Genomic DNA, 21,475 nt, shown 5'->3' on the forward strand with positions numbered 1-21,475 from the left:
TCTCAGCGCTTGTGCGGCGGCTCCGCGCTCGGCCTCTCGCCCCGGCTGCCTCCCCCCGCGCCGCGGCGCCGGATCCCGGGGTCCAAAATGGCGGGAGGTTCGCGGGGCTAGTCGGGGATTCCGCAGCGCCGGGACTGGAACGAAAGCGGAGCCGGGTCCATCCTCGGGGCGCCCCCTCCCCTCAGCTCTAGCCCGCCCCCGCCGCCAGCATGAGCAACATCTACATCCAGGAGCCTCCGACCAACGGCAAGGTGAGCCCCCGCCTCGGGCGCGCCAGGTGGGATGGGGCAAGGGGACCAGCTGAGGCTGGGAAAGGCGAAGGGAGCCAGGAGCGAGAGGGGCAGCTCCACTGACCATCACCCGGACCCCCGTTATACAAATTGTTCCCGCACCGCTGTGCCTGTGCTACACTTCTTGGCAGGTGCAAGTTACGTTGGCGTACAGTAGCCTCCGTCAGCGTATAGCTCCTGTACCTGCAGGCTTGGCTGCTTGCTTCGGCGCTGCGCATGTTCACCAGCAGTGCTTGGGTCGATGCAAAGTGCGTGCGATGCGTATCCCAGCCTGCAAACCGCTACCGTCTAGCGCAGGGGTTCTCAACATGTTTCTTTCTGAGCCCCTCCCCCACCCCCTAAAAACTCTATGACCACTTGTGCCAAAACAATGGGTTCTCTGCATATAAAAGCCAGGGCTAGCGTTAGGGGGTAGCGCACAGGGTAATTGCCTAGGGCCCCATCCATAGAAGCCCCTGCAAAGCTAAGTTGTTCAGGCTTTGGCTTCAGCCCCATGCGGTGGCGCTTCAGCTTTCTGCCCTGGGCCCCAGTGAGTCTAACGCTGCTTGGCAGACCGGCCCTGAAACCTGCTTGCGGCCCCGCAACAGGGCCTGGAGCCCTGGTTGAGAACCACTATTCTAGCACGATGCCTTTTGGGAAGTTTTCTCCTGTGTTGGGATAGAAATGACTCACTCAGTGATCTCTAGGAGATGAGTCAAGTTCCCAGCATGCAACTTAGAATAATAGGGTTAGAAGGGACTGCAAGGGTCATCTAGTCTAGTCTAACCCCTTGCCAAGAGGCAGGATTTGTTGTGGTTAAACCAGCCAAGACAGATGGCTCTCCAGCCTCCTTTTGAAAATCTCCAGTGAAGGAGCTTCCAAAACCTCCTGAGCCAGTCTGTTCTATTGTCCTATTGTTCTTATGGCTATGAAGTTTTACCTAGATTTAATCTAATTTAAACTTTCTCCATCCCGTAATGTCATCCCTATCCCATAATTCTTATGCTATTTTTTTAAAACCCACAAACCTGCATGGCACTTATAGCTGCCTGCCATCTCTGACAGAAGCATGGAGCCTGCAGAGCTCTGTGCTATTGTCATGAAAGTTACAAATACAGAACGCTCAATCCTCTAGTAATAGTAGAGCTGCAGGAAGAACTGCAACAACAGGGGACATGATGATTTCTTTGAGGAGAGACTGCTGAGGGTCATAGCAAAAAACAGTTCAAGGTTATTGATGGAGCACTGCGTCAGTGCTCATTTCTCAGGCCCACATTGGTGAGATCACATCATAGGGCAGATTTGGGACAACGAGCAGTGGCTGCACAACTTTCAGATGCAAAAGGCCGCCTTCTTGGATCTATTTGCCAAGCTCACTCCAGCTTGCTAGTAAAGGGACACCAGAATGAGAGCTTCGCTGGCAGCTGAGAAGTGAGTGGCAATTCCACTGTGGAAGCTTGTGATGTCAGATTGCTACCGGTCAGTGGGAAATCATTTTGGATTTGGAAAATCCACAGTGGGGACTGTTGTCATGCAAGTATGTGGGGCCATTAATCTTATTCTGCTGCACAGGACTGTGACTCTCAGTAATGTGCAGGACATAGTGCATGGATTTGCAGCAATGGGGTTCCCAAGCTGTGATGGGGTGATAAACAGCACACACATCCCTATATTGGTACCAGCTCACCTTGCAAGCAGATCACTAGGTACGCTTCACTGACATCAATGTGAGCGGGGGAAGTGGGGGAGGGAGCAGAAGTGCATGATGCTTGCATCTTTAAGAACAGGACTGTTCAGAAAGCTGCAAGCAGGGACATTCTTTCCTGACTGTAAGGTTACCATTTGCAAAATTAAAACGTCAATAGGGATTCTGGGGGACCCAGCCTATCCCTGGTTCCACAGCTCATGAAGCCATACGCCAGCCACCTCAACAGCACCAACGAAAGATTCAGCTATCAGCTCAACAGATGCAGAATGACCATTGAATGTGCTTTTTGTAGATTGAAGGGATGCTGGCATAAAACTGCATCTCAGTGAGAATAATATTCCAATGGTTATAGCTGCCTGTTGTGTCTTGCATAATATCTGCAAATGGGGGAAAAACTACCTCTGGCGTGGAGCAGCCAGACACAAAGGCTATTACAAGAGCTCAACATGGAGCTACATGTTAATGGCCAGCTACAGTAATGTGCTGTACTAGAGTGTGCTCTGGCCCTGAAGTTTTGGGTGCTTTTAGGAATTCTATAAGCTAGTTATACATTTATAAATATTACACCATGTCTTTTGGTGAACCTGTGAATTATGAGGTGCTTGCTGTATGTATATAATTATTACACTGTGTGTTTCACTGAACCTGTGAGTTTTGTGATACTGTACAGCTACAAGTAGTGTGTTTTGAGTACTGCTATACCTTCTGCCATATGTGTTATGAACTAATAAATGTTTGTTTTTAAAAAATATAAATTTATTGTGTAGCAAAAACTGTGCCAAAATCCAATGCTGAAATTAAAAAAACCTCAAGTTTGAACAGAAATTAAAGCATGAAACTTTAGAATTAGAAAGACAGAAAACATCCCTGTCCCTTTCATTGCACAAATGTAGTCCATTTTGTACTCCTGGGGGAATTCTGCACCAAAAAATTAAAATGTATGACCTAATATTTTAAAATTCTGCATATTTTATTTGTCAAAATAACGTAAGTACACCAGTTTCAATTATTTTTGGTCATTTATTTCAAAATACCTGTCAGCAAGTATGTCTATAACAATACAGACAACAAAAAAGATTCAGGAAATGTTTTTTGACAAATAGATTCCTTACTAGGCATATTAATACAGAACTCTGAGTAATAATTCATTTAAACTACAATACTGAACCATATTTCCCACTCCCCTCAGAAGCAGTGCAAAGGCTTGGGGGAGTCAGGGGTAATGGAGGAGCTGAGGGAGAGGAAGTAAATTGCTGGGAAGGAGCCCAAGTATGAACTTGGAGGGTTGTTAGGTATGGGTGGGGAAAGTATGGAAACCATTTTTTTGGGGTGGGGTGGGGAGGAAGGCGGGGGAATGGATTGTTGGGGAGCTTCCCCCATGCAGACCCTGGCTGACCCCTAGCCCCACTCAGACATCCACTCTACACATCCCCATGTGGCCCTGCACCTCCTCCTCGGTCCCCATGTGTCTCTATACTACACATAATTTTACTACACTCCTGGTAGTAAAGTTATGCAAATACATAAGTGTTTGCAGGATCTGGGCCAAAATGGACAAGATAGACAAAAGTGGGAAAGGAAATAAATACAGAGAGGTGAAGAAACTTGCCCAATGTCACACAGTGGACCACTGGCAATAAAGTTTTATGAAAACTATTCTTTGAGTTGTATCTTATGTATCAGACAAACTGTAGGACAGTTGACATCTAGTACATTACAAAAGCTGCCACTGAAAACCAGACCAACTTCCTAATTTTGTTCTTGCATTCATAAAATTGGATGAAGAATTTTTTTTACTCGTGACTGTATTATTTGATCAGAGACTTCACCTGTAAATGTTTAAGTGCAATAAAACTAAATAGTATATTTTCATATATTTTTATAGGTTTTACTGAAAACAACAGCTGGAGATATTGACATCGAGCTATGGTCAAAAGAAGCGCCAAAAGCATGCAGAAATTTCATCCAGCTTTGTATGGAAGGTAATGATTGAGTTGGACAGTAGTTGTTAATATCATTCAGTGTACAGTATTGGTGACTTCTTACATTTTATGCTTTTTCATAAAACAGGAATCAGAGGAATATTACACTAATGTCCATGGGAATTGACATTAAGATATAGTTACCAGTGTGTGGGAAAACTAGAAGCGTTGAGAAATACAATGTTTTTCAAAGCTATCGAAAGAGACCTTAGACAAAGAATTTTAAAAAGCATTTTAAATACGTTTCTCAAATCCAATAGATAGCAGGTTATTACTGAACTACAATACATGAGAGACTTAGGAGGACTTACTTTGTGGGTATTTTGAAACATGTAACTATGTTCTTCAGTAAACTTATGAAATGATAGCCAAGCGGTCCAAGGAAGTCTGAAAAATTATTTTGTGCCTCACTTTCCTTTCCCTGCTTATGGCTTCCTGTTTTCTTTCAAAAACATTTGGGGATTTTTAATACTTCATTGTGCTGCCATTTCAGAGTGGTGGGAGCACTGTAATCCAGATCAAAGAAATGGGGTTTGGGAATTAAAGGATCTGCCTTGGGAAAACCACACCATGGGAGGATGAAGGCGCTCATAGCTACACAGTATCTCCAGCTGGTGCCACTATGTATGTATCTTTTAAGGGTAAGGTACCTCAAGACCCCTTCTGATGTGTACCATTTCTTGAAGATATCCTCTGGTTAGGAGATTTTCACTCCTGTCTTGTGCCTCCAGCATAAATCAAGCCCATCATTTCTTGTAGAGCTAGAACATATCTGTTTGAAAGGCATTCAGTCCTGGTATAAAGTCTTCAAGTGATAGAGAATCCCTTGGTAAGTTGTTCCAATGGTCAGTTACCCTAAATATATATTTTTTTAGTCTGAATTTGTCTAGTTTCCACTTCCAGCCATTGGATCTCATTATGCCATTGTCTGTCTGCTAAATTAAAGAGCTTTCTACTGTTGGAAATCTTCTTCCCTTGTAGGTACTTATAGATGATGATGAAGTCACCTCTGTCTTCTCTTGGATAATCTGAATAGATTGAGTTTCTTACCTTTCTAGTTGTAAGGCAAATTTTTCAGACCTCAAATCATTCTTGTAGCTGTTTTCTGAGCTCTTTCCAATTTGTCAATATTGTTTTTGAAACATAGACACCAGAACTGGACTTCAGTACTCTAGTAATGATCTCACTAATGCCATGTGCGGAGGTAACACCAACTCCTACTTGATAATCCCCTGTTTATATAGACAAAGATCGCTTTAATCTTCTTAACAGCTGCATTGCAGTGGGAGCTCATGATTGTTTGGTTATCCACCATGATCTTGAAGTCCTTTTCAGTCGCTGTTTTCTGGACACAGTACCCGTACACAGTACACTCCAGTTCTGGCTGGAGGACTGTATCCAGAGGCCTAAACCATGGGCCAAGGAGAAACCGATTCCTCATGAAACCATGCCCAGATGAGACTATTATAGCAGTGAATTCCACGTTTGTTGATGCTCCGAGCACTAAGAAGAGCACTGTGCTCCATGAGTTAAGGCAGTGACCCATGAAAAAGGTAATGTCTTTGTCTGTGCTTCAGAGATTGACATTGTCATTTTCATGGGTCTTTGGTTTAGCTGAAGGAGCACAGTGCTTTAATCTGTCACGATTAACACCATCTTTATCCTCCTCATCAGGTCTGCAACCCAAAAGTTATTTTTGATTCCCTCATCCCCATATTTATGCTTTGTCCAAATCCTGCCACTTCTTCCTCCATGGCTTCCTATCTGACCCTTCAACACTGTCTAGACATCAAAAGCTCTTGTCCAAGTCTGAATCACATCCCATCTTGATTTACTCCGAGGCATCTCCTATCTTTCTGGCTTCATTCCCTTCCTATGATTTATATATGTTCTCCTCCCCAAGGAAACCCTCCATAGACCTGCCTTTCTCCAGGCATCAAGTTCAGTTTTCTTGTCAGTTTCTTCATGGGCGTAAATAAATCTGTTCCTCCTTAGTTATCCACTCATCTCATTGTGTTGCTCCAATGTGCTTTGCTAATTATGCCAGCTATGGATACTAGTTAATCCTACAAATGCCTCCAGGTGTTCTTCCATACTGCCCTTTATAGATGGAATGCCTTCCTTGAAATCATCTGAAAGGCAAATACAATTCTCCTTTTAAGACCCACCAGTGCTGTGATGCTTACAAGAAAATAAGCAATTATTGATAGTTAGATTAATAGTTTTTAAGGCCAGGGGGACCATTATGATAATCTAATTTGACTTCTTCATTAACACAAGAGGAAGGAACCTCACCTAGTGATTTCTGCATCAAGTCCATAACTTCTGTTTAAGCTATAGCATATCTTTTAGACTGACAACCAATCTATATATAAGAATATTTAGGTTCAGGGGCAGATGAGGATAGTTTTTGGTTTTTTAAATTTTTGGGAAAAAACAACAACCCACCTTCTAAATGGTTTGGAATCATCAAGTTGTACCCTTTTAGCTAGCCCATGTTGCTGCATGATTTTATTAGGTTTTTCATCTTCCTTCCCCCTCCTCTCCCTGGACCTCCTATTGTTTGTTTGTTTGTTTTGAATTTATCTCTTTAAGGCAACAACTGTCTTCTTATTTGTTTCTTCAGCACCTTGAACAATGGGGCCTTTGAGCACTGCTAAAATATAAATAATGAGAGGGACTTCTCAAGAAACATAAATTGGCCAAATGCTATGAAGTAACAATTTTACACTGATAATTAATTTGAATATCTGATTTATAGCACCCAATTTACAACACTATCCTAAACACACAGAGTGCTGGAATAGTGTATAACTGTGTCATAATTATGAGGCTTACTGGGAAGAGAGCAAAAGTTCGTTTTATATGAGATTATTAGAGAAAGAGTAAAGTTTGTTTTCAGTAGTCAGAATAACAACATTACTAATATGGTGAAAAAATGTTTGAAATATGTGAAGACTTCTTGAACTTGGCGTATTTTAAATGGAAATATCTCTGTCTACAGTATAAAATTTGTAAGTCACCCATTGTCTTAAAATATCATATTTTTTTAATTGACTTGCTACATATGTCAAGCAGAGTTAAATTTTCACCTCCCAGAAGCTGTTTTGATTTCCCTATAATAAAACCAAGAAGCACAATAGACTCAATATTTCAGAGTCTGATTGGAGCACCATATAAGGTGAAACTGATGAATACTTGTCAGTGTTGGTGTGTATCCAATACCATTGTTTGGCCATACTAAATTAAAGATGTATATGGAAAGCTTTGGTCATAGAGAGGGAAGAAAAGAATGAAAGGAGGAGAGTAGAGCCCTATTCTGTCAATTTAAGAACTTTTATACTCTTAACAGCTGATCTATTACGGCAGGGTGGCTGTTAATTTAGCAATATTGGCAACATGCCTTCTCATGTTCTTGTTTTATTTTTTTTAACACAGCTGTCTTTATTTCCGGTCACTTATGTGATAGTGGTGTTATACTTATTTTCTTGGACGCTTGATAACTGACAATAAGAAATTATTTGCATGGAAAAACCCAGCATTGTGACAAATAATGTGGAGTAGGCAGTTTATTTTTTCTCACATTTATTGATATAGCTTGTATGTAGATTTTAGCTCCATTAATCCACATAAACTAATCTTCAGGTTAGGAAATAAAGAATTACCCCACAACTTTGATTGTGTGGTGATTGGTGGAAATATAGTGCTAGAATATTCCTACTATTTTAAGCTCCTGATGATTATATTAGAGCAGAAGTCTAAAAAATAAGGAGATACTGTAGAATAAACACAGACACATTGGACTTAATTCTCCTTTTATGCTGATCTTCGTCAGTAATAACGCAAAGTCCTTGGTAAAAGGAGTATATGGGACAGGAGAACCAGGTCTATTAAGACTATCTGGGAGATGGCTTCTTTTGTTTCCAGCTTTTGCCTCTTCCAGGGGCAAGATTAGAAAGGCAAAGGCACAAAATGAGCTCAAACTAGCTATGGGAATAAAGGGAAACAAGAAGACTTTTTATCAATACATTAGAAGCAAGAGGAAGACCAAAGACAGGGTAGGCCCATTGCTCAGTGAAGAGGGAGAAACAGTAACAGGAAACTTGGAAATGGCAGAGATGCTTAATGACTTCTTTGTTTCGGTCTTCACCAAGAAGTCTGAAGGAATGCCTAACCTAGTGAATGCTAATGGGAAGGGGGTAGGTTTAGCAGATAAAATAAAAAAAGAACAAGTTAAAAATCACTTAGAAAAGTTAGATGCCTGCAAGTCACCAGGGCCTGATGAAATGCATCCTAGAATACTCAAGGAGCTAATAGAGGAGGTATCTGAGCCTCTAGCTATTATCTTTGGAAAATCATGGGAGACGGGAGAGATTCCAGAAGACTGGAAAAGGGCAAATATAGTGCCCATCTATAAAAAGGGAAATAAAAACAACCCAGGAAACTACAGACCAGTTAGTTTAACTTCTGTGCCAGGGAAGATAATGGAGCAAGTAATTAAGGAAATCATCTGCAAACACTTGGAAGGTGGTAAGGTGATAGGGAATAGTCAGCATGGATTTGTAAAGAACAAATCATGTCAAACCAATCTGATAGCTTTCTTTGATAGGATAACGAGCCTTGTGGATAAGGGAGAAGCTGTGGATGTGGTATACCTAGACTTTAGTAAGGCATTTGATACGGTCTCGCATGATATTCTTATCGATAAACTAGGCAAATACAATTTAGATGGGGCTACTATAAGGTGGGTGCATAACTGTCTGGATAACCGTACTCAGAGTTTTTAATGGTTATTAAAACCGTTAAACCATTATTAATGGTTCCCAATCCTGCTGGAAAGGCATAACAAGTGGGGTTCCGCAGGGATCTGTTTTGGGACCGGCTCTGTTCAATATCTTCATTAACGACTTAGATATTGGCATAGAAAGTACGCTTATTAAGTTTGCAGATGATACCAAACTGGGAGGGATTGCAACTGCTTTGGAGGACAGGGTCATAATTCAAAATGATCTGGACAAATTGGAGAAATGGTCTGAGGTAAACAGGATGAAATTTAACAAAGACAAATGCAAAGTGCTCCACTTAGGAAGGAACAATCAGTTTCACACATACAGAATGGGAAGAGACTGTCTAGGAAGGAGTACGGCAGAAAGGGATCTAGGGTTTATAGTTGACCACAAGCTAAATATGAGTCAACAGTGTGATGCTGTTGCAAAAAAAGCAAACATGATTCTGGGATGTATTAACAGGTGTGTTGTGAGCAAGACACGAGAAGTCATTCTTCCGCTGTACTCTGCGCTGGTTAGGCCTCAACTGGAGTATTGTGTCCAGTTCTGGGCACCGCATTTCAAGAAAGATGTGGAGAAATTGGAGAGGGTCCAGAGAAGAGCAACAAGAATGATTAAAGGTCTTGAGAACATGACCTATGAAGGAAGGCTGAAAGAATTGGGTTTGTTTAGTTTGGAAAAGAGAAGACTGAGAGGGGACATGATAGCAGTTTTCAGGTATCTAAAAGGGTGTCATAAGGAGGAGGGAGAAAACTTGTTCACCTTAGCCTCTAAGGATAGAACAAGAAGCAATGGGCTTAAACTGCAGCAAGGGAGGTGTAGGTTGGACATTAGGAAAAAGTTCCTAACTGTCAGGGTGGTTAGACACTGGAATAAACTGCCTAGGGAGGTTGTGGAATCTCTATCTCTGGAGATATTTAAGAGTAGGTTAGATAAATGTCTATCAGGGATGGTCTAGACAGTATTTGGTCCTGCCATGAGGGCAGGGGACTGGACTCGATGACCTCTCGAGGTCCCTTCCAGTCCTAGAATCTATGAATTTTATCTATCAATATTATCCTTTCAGTGACATGCAATGCCTTCAAGTGTACTGCAAAACACAGCAAACTGTTCTGTATTGTATATTAGTGTGTTTAATTTTGACACCATTGTCTTGAAAATTTAAGATGTTTACCTGATCACACATCTTATGGTACTTCCCAGTTCATATAAATGGAATATTTTAACATTGAAAATTGAAACAGAAGTTGAAAATCAACAAAATACCAGTCTTTGAGTCAAAGCTCAAGTTCTAACTTCTGTACACATAATAATAATAATACCTACCCCTAGATCTCAAAGCACTTTATAAATGTGGTCAGTATCACTATTAGATGGGAGAAACTGAGACACAGGGCAGCAAAGTGACTTACCCAGCAGGCTAGTTGTAGAGCCAGAAATAGGTTCCCTGAGTCCCACTCTAGTGTTGTAGCCACAAGGCCACATTGCTTACACTATAAGTGTACTTTTAGAATAATTTAAAAATATCTGTGGTAAATATTCTTTTTCTTTGCAGGTTATTATGACAACACAATATTTCACAGAGTTGTGCCTGATTTTATAGTGCAAGGGGGAGATCCCACTGGTACTGGATCAGGTGGAGAGTCAATCTACGGGCTCCCCTTCAAGGTAGGTATCTGTATAGCTTGTTTTTAATTACTGTATATTCATTTGCAAGTGACTTTACTAATAGGAGAGATTGCTAAAACAAAGCTCACACAAGAAATTAATCTTTTCTCTTGTACAGTGATTGCTTGCACATCTTGTGTCTCCATTTTTGCATGTGCATTTTTGCATGCACAGTTCCAAAATCTGTCTGTATTGTACCCAGGGTACTAATATAATGTGTTAGCCTATTAGCAAAAACTGCACTAGGAAAAGTGAAAATAGGGTACAGTAAGAGGACATGAAGAAAAGAGAAAAGTGGAATCAAAAGGGTGAAATAAGTGTAAAATTGGGTGAGTTACTTAAATCTAAAAATATCACTGAAGTGATTTCAATGTTGTTCCTACTAGGTATTCAGTAGAGCAAAAAGAGATCAGAAAGCACCAGGTAAACTTGTGTGGAATATTACAATAAAAGGAGAGTCAACAGCTTTCAAATATCTTCATCTTCTCTTGCCCAGATTGCAATGACTGAATAATGCTTTCCAACACTTGTCGTACTAGTATTCTGGCAGCAGCAAATATTCAAAAGTATGAACAGATATTTGCACGTGCCAAACTTAGATACAGAAATACTCTTATACTCGTGCAAGTTTAGATCTAATGTTTACAGGTCCATGAACAGCCCTGTCTTAAACATATGCACACACAAGTTAAAAATCATAAAAATATAGGCCTGGAAGGGATCGCAAGAGGTCTTCTAGTCCATTGCCCCCACACTGAGGCTAGACCAAGTTGGGCATGTGTAACTCTTCAGTGTAGCTTAGTATATTTCTAAAATTTGACACCCAGTCTCTTAATATTCATATTCTTCATATGTTAGAAGGTACCTTTAAAAACAGACTTCCCCTTTGTAGATGTTCTTCTGTTTTTATCTCGCTTAAGCATTGCATTGAAACAGAGGGTGCACTAGATATATGAAATTGTGCCAGAGAGAGGTTTTGTTGTATGATTTTGTGATCTGTTAGACAACACTGAAGTGGTTAATGCTATATGTTCAATTATTTTATCACGAGGAATGTTTATAGGCAAGGCCCTTTATACTATGTGTAAACCTGCATTGCTCTTTTCAACACAGGACTCCGGTTCTTTTCTAACCTCAGGCTTCAAAGGAGATAGTTTCTCTTCTTGATTGCATGAACAAATAGATTTATACTACTAGGGTATGTCTACACTACGAGAGTCCTTCGATTTTAGTTAATTCGAATATGTGGAATCGATATTACAAAGTCGAACGTGTGTGTCCACATTAAGGACAGTAATTCGACTTTGTGAGTCCACACTAACGGGGCAAGCGTCGACATTGGAAGCGGTGCACTGTGGGCAGCTATCCCACAGTTCCCGCAGTCCCCGCTGCCCATTGGAATTCTGGGTCGAGCCCCAAATGCCTTCTGGGTAAAAAAATGTGTCGAGGGTGCTTTTGGGTACCTGTCGTCATCCGTCCGTCACTCCCGCCCTCCCTCCCTCCCTGAAAGCGCCGGCGGGAAATCAGTTCGCGCACTTTTCTGATTACTGACAGCGCGGACGCCACAGCAGTGCGAGCATGGATCCCGCTGCGACCATCGCTGCAGTTGTGGCAGTTCTCAACGCCTCGCAGCTTCTCATCCACCTTTACCAGAGGCAGCTGCTTATAAATCAGGAGAGGAGGCTACGGCACCACCGTGAGGGCATGAAGTCGGAGAGTAGCTCCAACCTCTCAGAAAACATGAGACCCAGTGCCCAGGACATCTCTGTGTCACTGGGTCTTGTGGATACTGTGGAACGGCGATTCTGGGCCCTGGAAACAAGCACGGACTGGTGGGACCGCATAGTGCTGCAGGTCTGGGATGAATCCCAGTGGCTGCGAAACTTTCGCATGCGGAAGGGGACTTTCCTCGAACTGTGTGACTTGCTGTCCCCTGCCCTGAAGCGAAAGGACACCCGGATGCGAGCAGCCCTGCCTGTCCAGAAGCGAGTGGCCATAGCCCTCTGGAAGCTTGCAAAGCCAGACAGCTACCGGTCAGTCGCGAACCACTTTGGTGTGGGCAAGTCTACCGTGGGGGTTGCTGTCATGCAAGTAGCCAAGGCAATCGTCAAGGTACTGCTATCAAAGGTAGTGACCCTGGGAAACGTGGAGCTCATCATAGATGGCTTTGCCGAGATGGGATTCCCAAACTGCGGTGGGGCTATAGATGGGACTCACATCCCTATCCTGGGACCGGACCACCAGGCCAGCCAGTACATAAACAGAAAGGGATACTTTTCTATGGTGCTGCAAGCACTGGTGGACCACAGGGGACGTTTTACAAATATCAACGTTGGATGGCCTGGCAAGGTTCATGACGCTCGGGTTTTCAGGAACTCTGGTCTGTTTAGATGGCTGCAGGAAGGTCTTTACTTCCCGGACCACAAAATAAGTCTTGGGGATGTGGAGATGCCTACTGTGATCCTCGGGGACCCTGCATACCCGCTAATGCCCTGGCTCATGAAGCCCTACACTGGCGCACTGGACTCAGGGAAAGAACTCTTCAACTACCGGCTGAGCAAGTGCAGAATGGTGGTGGAGTGTGCTTTTGGCCGTCTCAAGGGGAGATGGAGAAGCTTACTCACTCGCTGTGATCTCAGCGAAACCAATATCCCCATTGTGATAGCTGCTTGCTGTGTGCTCCACAATCTGTGTGAGAGCAAGGGGGAGACCTTTATGGCGGGGTGGGAGGTTGAGGCAAATAGCCTGGCTTCTGATTACGCCCAGCCAGACAGCCGGGCGATTAGAAGATCCCAGCGGGACGCGCTGTGCATCAGGGAGGCTTTGAAGGCCAGGTTCCTGACTGAGCAGGGTCTCCAGTGACTGTTTAGTTTGTGGACACAGATGCTGAACCTGCCCCCGTTTCTTTACCCAGTTACTGTTGACTATCCTTCCAAGTTACATACCCCCTTCACCACCTTCCCAACAAATAAAATCTGTTCCGTTTTGTTAATGAACAAGGTTCTCTTTCTTACTGTTTTCGCGGGAATGTTTTAAACCGGGGACGCAGACTGTGGCGGGGGGCGGGGTTAGTGTTTTGATGCAAATGATGCTTCTAAACTCCGGGAATGACAGGCTCCGCAGTGCTGGATTGGTTGTTTCAACGGAGCCTGCCAGCAGTCCTGGGCGGGACTGCGTGTATGTGTCGGCCAAGTGACTTTCTGGCAGGGGGCGGAGGGTTACAGACCCCCGTGCTGCGTGGCTCTGTGATCCAGGATAAGGGCCGCGTCATAAGATCTCTAACTGCCCTCCCCCGCCACAAAGTCACAGATCAACCCCCCCGCCCCCCAGAACATGAAAACCACCTCCCAGACTGACCAGGGTAACTGGTGACTGCACTGTGTATGTGTCCTGATGCTGGACCTGCCCCCGCCTCTGTAGCCTGCTAAAGGTGACTGTCCTGTCCAAGTAACAAACCCCTTCCCCCCCTTCAGACAGAATCCCCTCTAAAAGACACTCTCGGAAACAGTACTTAACAGAAACAGATGTTTTATTATGAACCGCACATGAAAAGGGGGGGGGAGGAAACTTGGACGGTGGCTGGTGTGAGATGGGTAGGAAAGGACTTTTCAAACTTTGTGGAACGAGAGCCTCCTATTGCTGCAGCAGTCTGCAGGGGCTGACTGAAAGTTTTAACGGCCCTTGCCGCCCCTCCTTCTTTGGACTTTTGGTGAGGGGGGTGTGGGACTTGGTGGCGGGGGAGGGCGGTTAGAGATAGACAGCAGCAGGGCTCTGTCCTCCTGCCTCCGGTCTTGCAGAACATCCACTAGGCGCCGGAGCGTCTCCGTTTGCTCCCTCATTAGTCCAAGCAGGGTTTGAGTAGCCTGCTGGTCTTCCTGGCGCCACCTCTCCTCCAGTTCCATGACTGCTCGGTGCATTTGTGACAAGTTCTCCCTCCACTGTGTCGTCTGGGCTGCCTGCTCTCGTGAGCAGTCCATAAGTTCATAGAACATGTCCTCACGCGTCTTCTTCTTCCTCCTCCTAATCTGCGCTAGCCTCTGGGAGTGTGATGCCAGGCTGGGTTGGGAGACAGTCGCAGATGTGTCTGTGGGAATGGGAAAAAGGGAGTGAATTCCTGAGACAGATAAATGAAGTTGCTAACAAAGAACATAGTCTTTCTCTGTGAACAACACCATGCACTGCACCTTTCACATGCGCACTCAGGACAAGGTCGAATTTTCGGCCCTCGCCTTCAGTGCCTGGGGTCTTGCAGTTGCGATCAGAGAAGCGTGGCAGGACACCTCTACTTTTGTTGCAGGAAAACATGGTAAGCCGTAGACTTGTGGCAGCTTAAAAATTTAATAGTAGCACTGGGCTCCTTTCGCACTGAAAGCAAGGCCACTCTCTGCTGGCAGCAATCAGGGAAGCATGAGCTCTGCCCCTGTCCCACCACCTCGCGGCTGTCCCAGGGAAAGATCCCTGTATGCTGCCCCTCTGCCGCCTCCACCGCGTGGCTGTAAAGCAGTCCCAATACTAAGATTCCCCTCCCTAATTTAAAGCAGGGCGTCATGTGCGACATAACGCTGATGAGGATCTCGGAGAGCGAGAGGGGACGGATGCTTCGGGAGAGCATGCAGAAGCCAGGGCCGTATGCCGCCATGCTCTGCCAAGCGATGATCCCGGACTACTTAATAGACTCATGGCGTGGGAACGTGTCTTACCATGGTGGACCGAACAAGATCGCCCTGCCACGGAACCTGATGCGCATGCTTGAGCGGTACCTCCAGGAGAGCTATGCTGAGCTCTCCCAGGAGGACTCTCTGTCAATTCCCGGACATATTGACCGTCTTTTTGTGTAACTGTACTGGAAGGGACTACAGAGTGGAGCGTCCTGTGGTTGCCTAATCATGAAAATCCGGACATTAATTGATTTTTTATACATAGTTGGGACTAAATAGTTGCCTAAGGCAAAGAAATCATGAACACCCAATTGCTGATATAGTTAATATTCCTGTTTTGTTATAAATAAAAGTTTCTATGTTTAAATGAGTGAATGTAAAGCCCATTCTTAACAATATAAATATTCCAGTTATGTTTAAATTTAAATCTTTAGATGTTTAAAGCACTCACTGCTTGATCCTTCCCCTGATTCGGTGTCCGGGGTAACGGCTGGGGACGGTTGGTAGGGGATCTCGGTAAGGGTGATGAAGAGCTCCTGGCTGTCGTTGAAATCAGCGGTGCAAGCGCTGTCGACTGCCTCGTCCTCCTCATCTCCTTCCTCATCTTCCCCGTCCGCTAACATTTCCGACGAGGAACCGGCCGTGGACAATATCCCATCCTCAGAGTCCACGGTCAGTGGTGGGGTAGTGGTGGCGGCCGCACCTAGGATGGAATGCAGTGCCTCGTAGAAACGGGATGTGTGGGGCTGGGATCCGGAGCGTCCGTTTGCCTCTTTGGTTTTTTGGTAGCCTTGTCTCAGCTCCTTGATTTTCACGCGGCACTGCGTTGCATCCCGGCTGTATCCTCTCTCTGCCATGGCTTTAGAGATCTTCTCGTAGATCTTTGCATTCCTTCTTTTGGAGCGCAGCTCTGAAAGCACGGACTCATCGCCCCACACAGCAATGAGATCCAAGACTTCCCGATCAGTCCATGCTGGGGCCCTCTTTCTATTAGATTGCACGGCCATCTCTGCTGGAGAGCTCTGCATCGTTGCCAGTGCTGCTGAGCTCTCCACGCTGTCCAAACAGAAAATGAGATTCAAACTGGCCAGACAGGAAAAGGAATTCAAATTTTCCCGGGGCTTTTCCTGTGTGGCTGGTCAGAGCATCCGAGCTCGAACTGCTGTCCAGAGCGTCAACAGAGTGGTGCACTGTGGGATAGCTCCCGGAGCTATTACCGTCGATTTCCATCCACACCTAGCCTAATTCGATATTGCCATTTCGAATTTAGCGCTACTCCTCTCGTTTTCGAGGAGTACAGAAGTCGAATTTAAGAGAGCTCTATGTCGAACTAAATAGCTTCGTGGTGTGGACGGGTGCAGGGTTAATTCGATGTAACGGCGCTAAATTCGACATAAACTCCTAGTGTAGACGAGGCCTTAAACAGGGAACACATGTGATCAGTTGGCCAGACTTCTTTTTTTTTCCAAGTTAATATTAGCATGCAACTTTTGTTAATTTTTTGCGTGCTAACTCTGCATATAGTATTTTTTTGGAAATGATTCAGTTGCATAAAATGAGTTTTAAGCTTTGTGCCCAACAAGGGCTACCACGTGGAATCAGGGCTGAGCAGGATATTGTTACTGAGATGCCTCTGTGGTAGTTCAACAATGCAGCCACGCTATTGGACAGATCTCCATGTGGTAGTGATTTCTTCCCATTCTGGTCTGTGATGGTGTTTACAGACCCCACACAAAGGCTAAGGTAGTGAGGGACCAGTCCCGGCAAGAGGACCCTGCCCCTCCGCAGCTGCAGAGCATGCTCCAAATAGAGAACCTACTTAAAAGGGGACTCTGACAGTCAAGCAGCCGTGGAGGGAGATTGAAGGCAAGGCTGTCTGGAGAGAGGAAGCCAGTTTCCAGCCTCTGGGACAGAGTGGTCCAAAGGTCTGGACTGTGGGTAAGACCCAACTGGGAAGCCAGGGGTTTGACCCTTCTCTCCCCTAGAAGGGAGAATAACTGGACGTTGAGAAGTGAGTTGGGAAGTACCCATTTGACTATTTAGGTTGTTGAGGCTGATTGGGAACTCTCTGCTAGGTAGGGGCAGAGTGCTGTAACCATGCCCCAGAGTGGGGAGGTAGGAAGTAGCCCAGGGGAAGCTGGTCTGGTGTATCAGCGAGAGGGGACTTAGACATCCTTGCACCTTTCCCTTTGGGCCCTGGACTAGACCTGGTTGAGAGGGAGGGCCCGGTTCCCCTACCTTCCCCTCCTCCTATTTGGCTGGGAAAACCCAGAGAGAACTGGGCAACGCTGGACTGTAACTCAGATTCCAGGCCCGCGGGCTGTCCAGCAAGGCCATCCTAGGACTTTGGGGATTCTTGAGCCACGGCTTCCCAGTCCACAAGTGAAGCCCTCTACATGATCATGCAAATAGAAGAAAAATAGCCCCTTTGCAGGGTCCCAGTGCTTCTGCCAGCTTTGTAGTTGCACACAGATCCATTCCTGTCTCCCAGTTCAGCCTTATAAGACTCGGTCACAAAAAACAGCAGCTTCATACCCCTGCCCTACCCTTGGTCTTAGGGTGCATCTGTAAATCATGATCATGTAGTGAGTCATGTGTGGGTGGACCCCTCGCTTGTGCAGAGCCCACATTGAAATGTGAGAGGGGGATGAGTGGTCTCATTTTCCTTCTACCAGGATTGATGGTTTGAATCTGATATTCTATTCTCTCTATAATTTTGAGGACCCAAGATGACTTCTCTCACAAGAAATGACCTGAGAAGGAGTTGTCACAGAAGGCTTTAAATACAGGGTTTTCTTCTTTCAGATTGTTCTTAGTATTGGGGAAGTTTGCCTGCTTGTGTGTGCTTAGTTTTTCTTTTTGTCATGCTAGTTCTATTTGCACTTATGTAAATCACAAGCACTATTTTTGCACATCTTTACATTTCCAGGATCTTTGTGTATAGTCAGGGTCTCCCTGGTTCTGTAAAGTTAGTACTTCACATAACAGAATATCGATTGGCTGTGTATTGTGCTATTGCTAACCTGTTGGGCTGGCTAAAAGAACAAGGAGACACAGGAGAAGTGTGTGTGTGGGAGGATTGTATATGATCTTGTATTTGAAGACTATCATAATGTGTATGCATTGGAGGGAGAATTAAGTTTGCATGGGCAACTTTTAATTTCCTGTCTTTACATAAACGCTGATCCTGGCTCCTTTTCTCATTCAGAGTAGTACCTTACAGTGGAAGTATTGTGTCTTGCCCAGCAAACAAGAAGTGGACCCATAATAAGGATGAAATACTGGTACTATTAAAATCTATTGCAGAGCTCCCATTGATTTTAATAGGAACTGGATTTGTTCCGAGATGCAACATTTAACCTAAAAAATATACGATAGTTTTGATGTCACAAGAAAAATGCAGGTTTTAGTCTTTTTTTCTAATAGGAGAGATTGTGTTTAAATACTAGGTTTCTTTTTTCCTTTTTTTTTTCTTTAATCACATCTATATTATTGCTTTGAAGTTGACAAATATTTTTTCCATTTCTTAGCCTGGTTAACAAGAAGCTCTTAAGCTTGCACTTTAAAAAAAAAAAAAAAAAAAAATCATGTATTTGTTTGCATTGTTGATCTGGGAGTAGTTTTTGATGTTTCCATCAAGAGGAGTAATCGTGTGCTTATTCATATTGGCATAACAGAAAATTGAGAGAAATGATGAAAGAATGGAAATTTTGTTTAAAATCTTTTCAATTCAAGATCTCCAGGTGTTATTATTAAGCACCATCCTTGTGTAGAAAGACACCCATAAATAATGTTGTTTTGGTACAACAGTGTAAATTTTTCAAACCCAAGAAATTCTTCCTTATGTATATTAGGGTGGCTGTTTACTGGTTAAACAAGTGCAAAATTAAAATTGCATACTAAACCATCTTCCTTTTTACTTTGAAGGATGAATTCCACTCACGATTGCGTTTTAATCGAAGAGGACTGGTTGCTATGGCAAATGCTGGAGCTCATGATAATGGCAGTCAGTTTTTCTTTACACTGGGCCGTGCAGATGAACTTAACAACAAGCACACCATTTTTGGAAAGGTTCGCTATAGAGTTATGACTTGAATCATGGTTTTGACAGAGGCAATTAAATGTACTTCTAAATTCAGAGAATGTTTTTGTATTATCTTAGTACTTCACACAGCTCAAATGCATTTTTGCTACTTTCAAAGTTATTTTAATGTTTAAGAACATCTCTGTTTTTGTCTGTCTCCATGCCTGACATTGATCTCAATTGGTAGTTTCCCTTAATTGTTAATTTTCCATTGCCTTTCTACTAAATTGAACCTTTACGATACACTTTTTCAGAGTAATCTAATAAAATTAAAAGTGCTCTGATTGTTGCATATACACTGTTTTTTCTACTGTTAATAAAATATTAATTTAGAAATACAATTGGAATATCATTATTCAAGAACAACCCAAGCAATAAAATGATGATGGTTTCAAGAGAATGTGGAAATTGTCAAGTAGGTTAGCTCTGTAGTCTACAGAATTTTTTTAGTTTTATTTTCAATTCACAGCTCCCATCACTAACTTTTGTGGCAGTTAAATAGTTCTTAAACACAGAATCGGGTTGCTAAAGAGGAGAGTCTTGTTGCATTTAAAATATCTGTAGCCATATATAATCTAAATTTAGATATCCCTCTTTCATATATTCAAAATTATTTGCATAACAATTTCCTTAAATTTTGCAGAATAATTAACAAGCAATCTGAAAATTGATAGGCTTTGAAATAACTAACTTTAAAAAAACTTTTGTGAATTTGCTAGATTACTGGGGATACCATATACAATATGTTACGACTGACTGAAGTAGAAATTGACAAAGAAGAAAGACCATTCAATCCACACAAAATAAAAAGTAGTGAGGTATGTATGCGGTTAATTAAAATATTCTATTTTTTTCTTTGTCTTCAAACAATTATATTCTAGTAGGATGTATTGGCATTAATTTATCTGAGTGGGTTATATATTATTGCTGAAAAAATAAATTTCAAAATAGTGTATTTTTTAAAAACAAGTCTTATTTTTTAAAGACGTAAGCATAATTAACAAGCAATCTGAAAATTGATAGGCTTTGAAATAACTAACTTTAAAAAAACTTTTGTGAATTTGCTAGATTACTGGGGATACCATATACAATATGTTACGACTGACTGAAGTAGAAATTGACAAAGAAGAAAGACCATTCAATCCACACAAAATAAAAAGTAGTGAGGTATGTATGCGGTTAATTAAAATATTCTATTTTTTTCTTTGTCTTCAAACAATTATATTCTAGTAGGATGTATTGGCATTAATTTATCTGAGTGGGTTATATATTATTGCTGAAAAAATAAATTTCAAAATAGTGTATTTTTTAAAAACAAGTCTTATTTTTTAAAGACGTAAGCATTCTAAATGACAGCAAAATGCTTATTAAATATTTTTATACAAATATTTAACTTTTTCCTTAGGTTTTGTTTAATCCTTTTGATGACATCATTCCAAGAACAAATAAAAAGCTGAAAAAGGACAAACCAGGGGAAGAAGTAAAAAAGTCAAAATCCAAAGGCACAAAGTAATTATACTTCATAACAATAAACAAGAATGCACTTTTACAAAGAAATCCATGATTAAACTGAGTCTTTCTGACTTTCTTCCACCCTGCTTGGAAACAAGCCCATTTTATTTACAACCCCATCTGAAACTCTTGGCTTCTTCTCTCATCTGTTCCCTACCTGGAATCAAGTGTCCTCTGTGACGTTGGGCCTAGTTGCCAGACTCTAGGCAGAGATTTTATGTTCCTCTGTCTGGGCAATCCTAGCTTAACCTGCCTCCTCCTCACATTTCATTTGCTTCTTGAATTAATTTAAACTTGAGTGAAGTGGCATCTTGGGCAGCTGTTGCAAGGCTGTTAAACCCTTCATGTCTTAGGATGTATGTACCCCACACCTGACTATCACACAACCGATTTAAAAAAAACAAAACAACTTTCCACAAAGGAAGGCATCCTTTTAAGGATACTTTAAACCAGTGCATCTTAAACTACCCACAGACCACCATGGATGCCATAGAAAGGTATCCTTCAAGCAGTAAGACTTTATCCTAGGAACTCAACCCAGGTACTCCCAGGAGGGGAAGCCCTGCTGAGAGTTTACTTGGATCACTCATCTGAAGACTGATACTGGGGTAGGGGAGATGGTATTGAGGACATGACATCATTCCATAACCATGAAGATATCATCACTAAAACAGCTGATGGTTGAAATTCCAAACAAGCAATAACAAAATTGTATAAATAGAGAAAATACACATCTAGTTTACAGGCAGATTTCAGTTTTAAGAGATATTAGTAACAAAGATATGTAAAACTTATAAATTCAAAATT

General features: G+C 42.8%; 1 protein-coding gene across 1 annotated transcript; it reads left to right on the forward strand.

Annotated features, from left to right (window-relative positions):
* The first annotated feature begins 76 nt into the window (after positions 1 to 76).
* On the forward strand, positions 77 to 20,669 carry LOC135880535 (spliceosome-associated protein CWC27 homolog). The gene is made up of 7 exons (XM_065406862.1): positions 77 to 251; positions 3,863 to 3,959; positions 10,302 to 10,414; positions 19,000 to 19,143; positions 19,876 to 19,974; positions 20,225 to 20,323; positions 20,562 to 20,669. Exons 1-7 carry the CDS (start codon positions 210 to 212, stop codon positions 20,667 to 20,669), a joined length of 702 nt encoding a protein of 233 aa, XP_065262934.1. The 5' UTR covers positions 77 to 209.
* Positions 20,670 to 21,475: the final 806 nt, after the last annotated feature.

The sequence above is a fragment of the Emys orbicularis genome, chromosome 6 (genome assembly GCF_028017835.1).
Source record: "Emys orbicularis isolate rEmyOrb1 chromosome 6, rEmyOrb1.hap1, whole genome shotgun sequence".
NCBI classification, from domain to species: Eukaryota; Metazoa; Chordata; order Testudines; family Emydidae; genus Emys; species Emys orbicularis.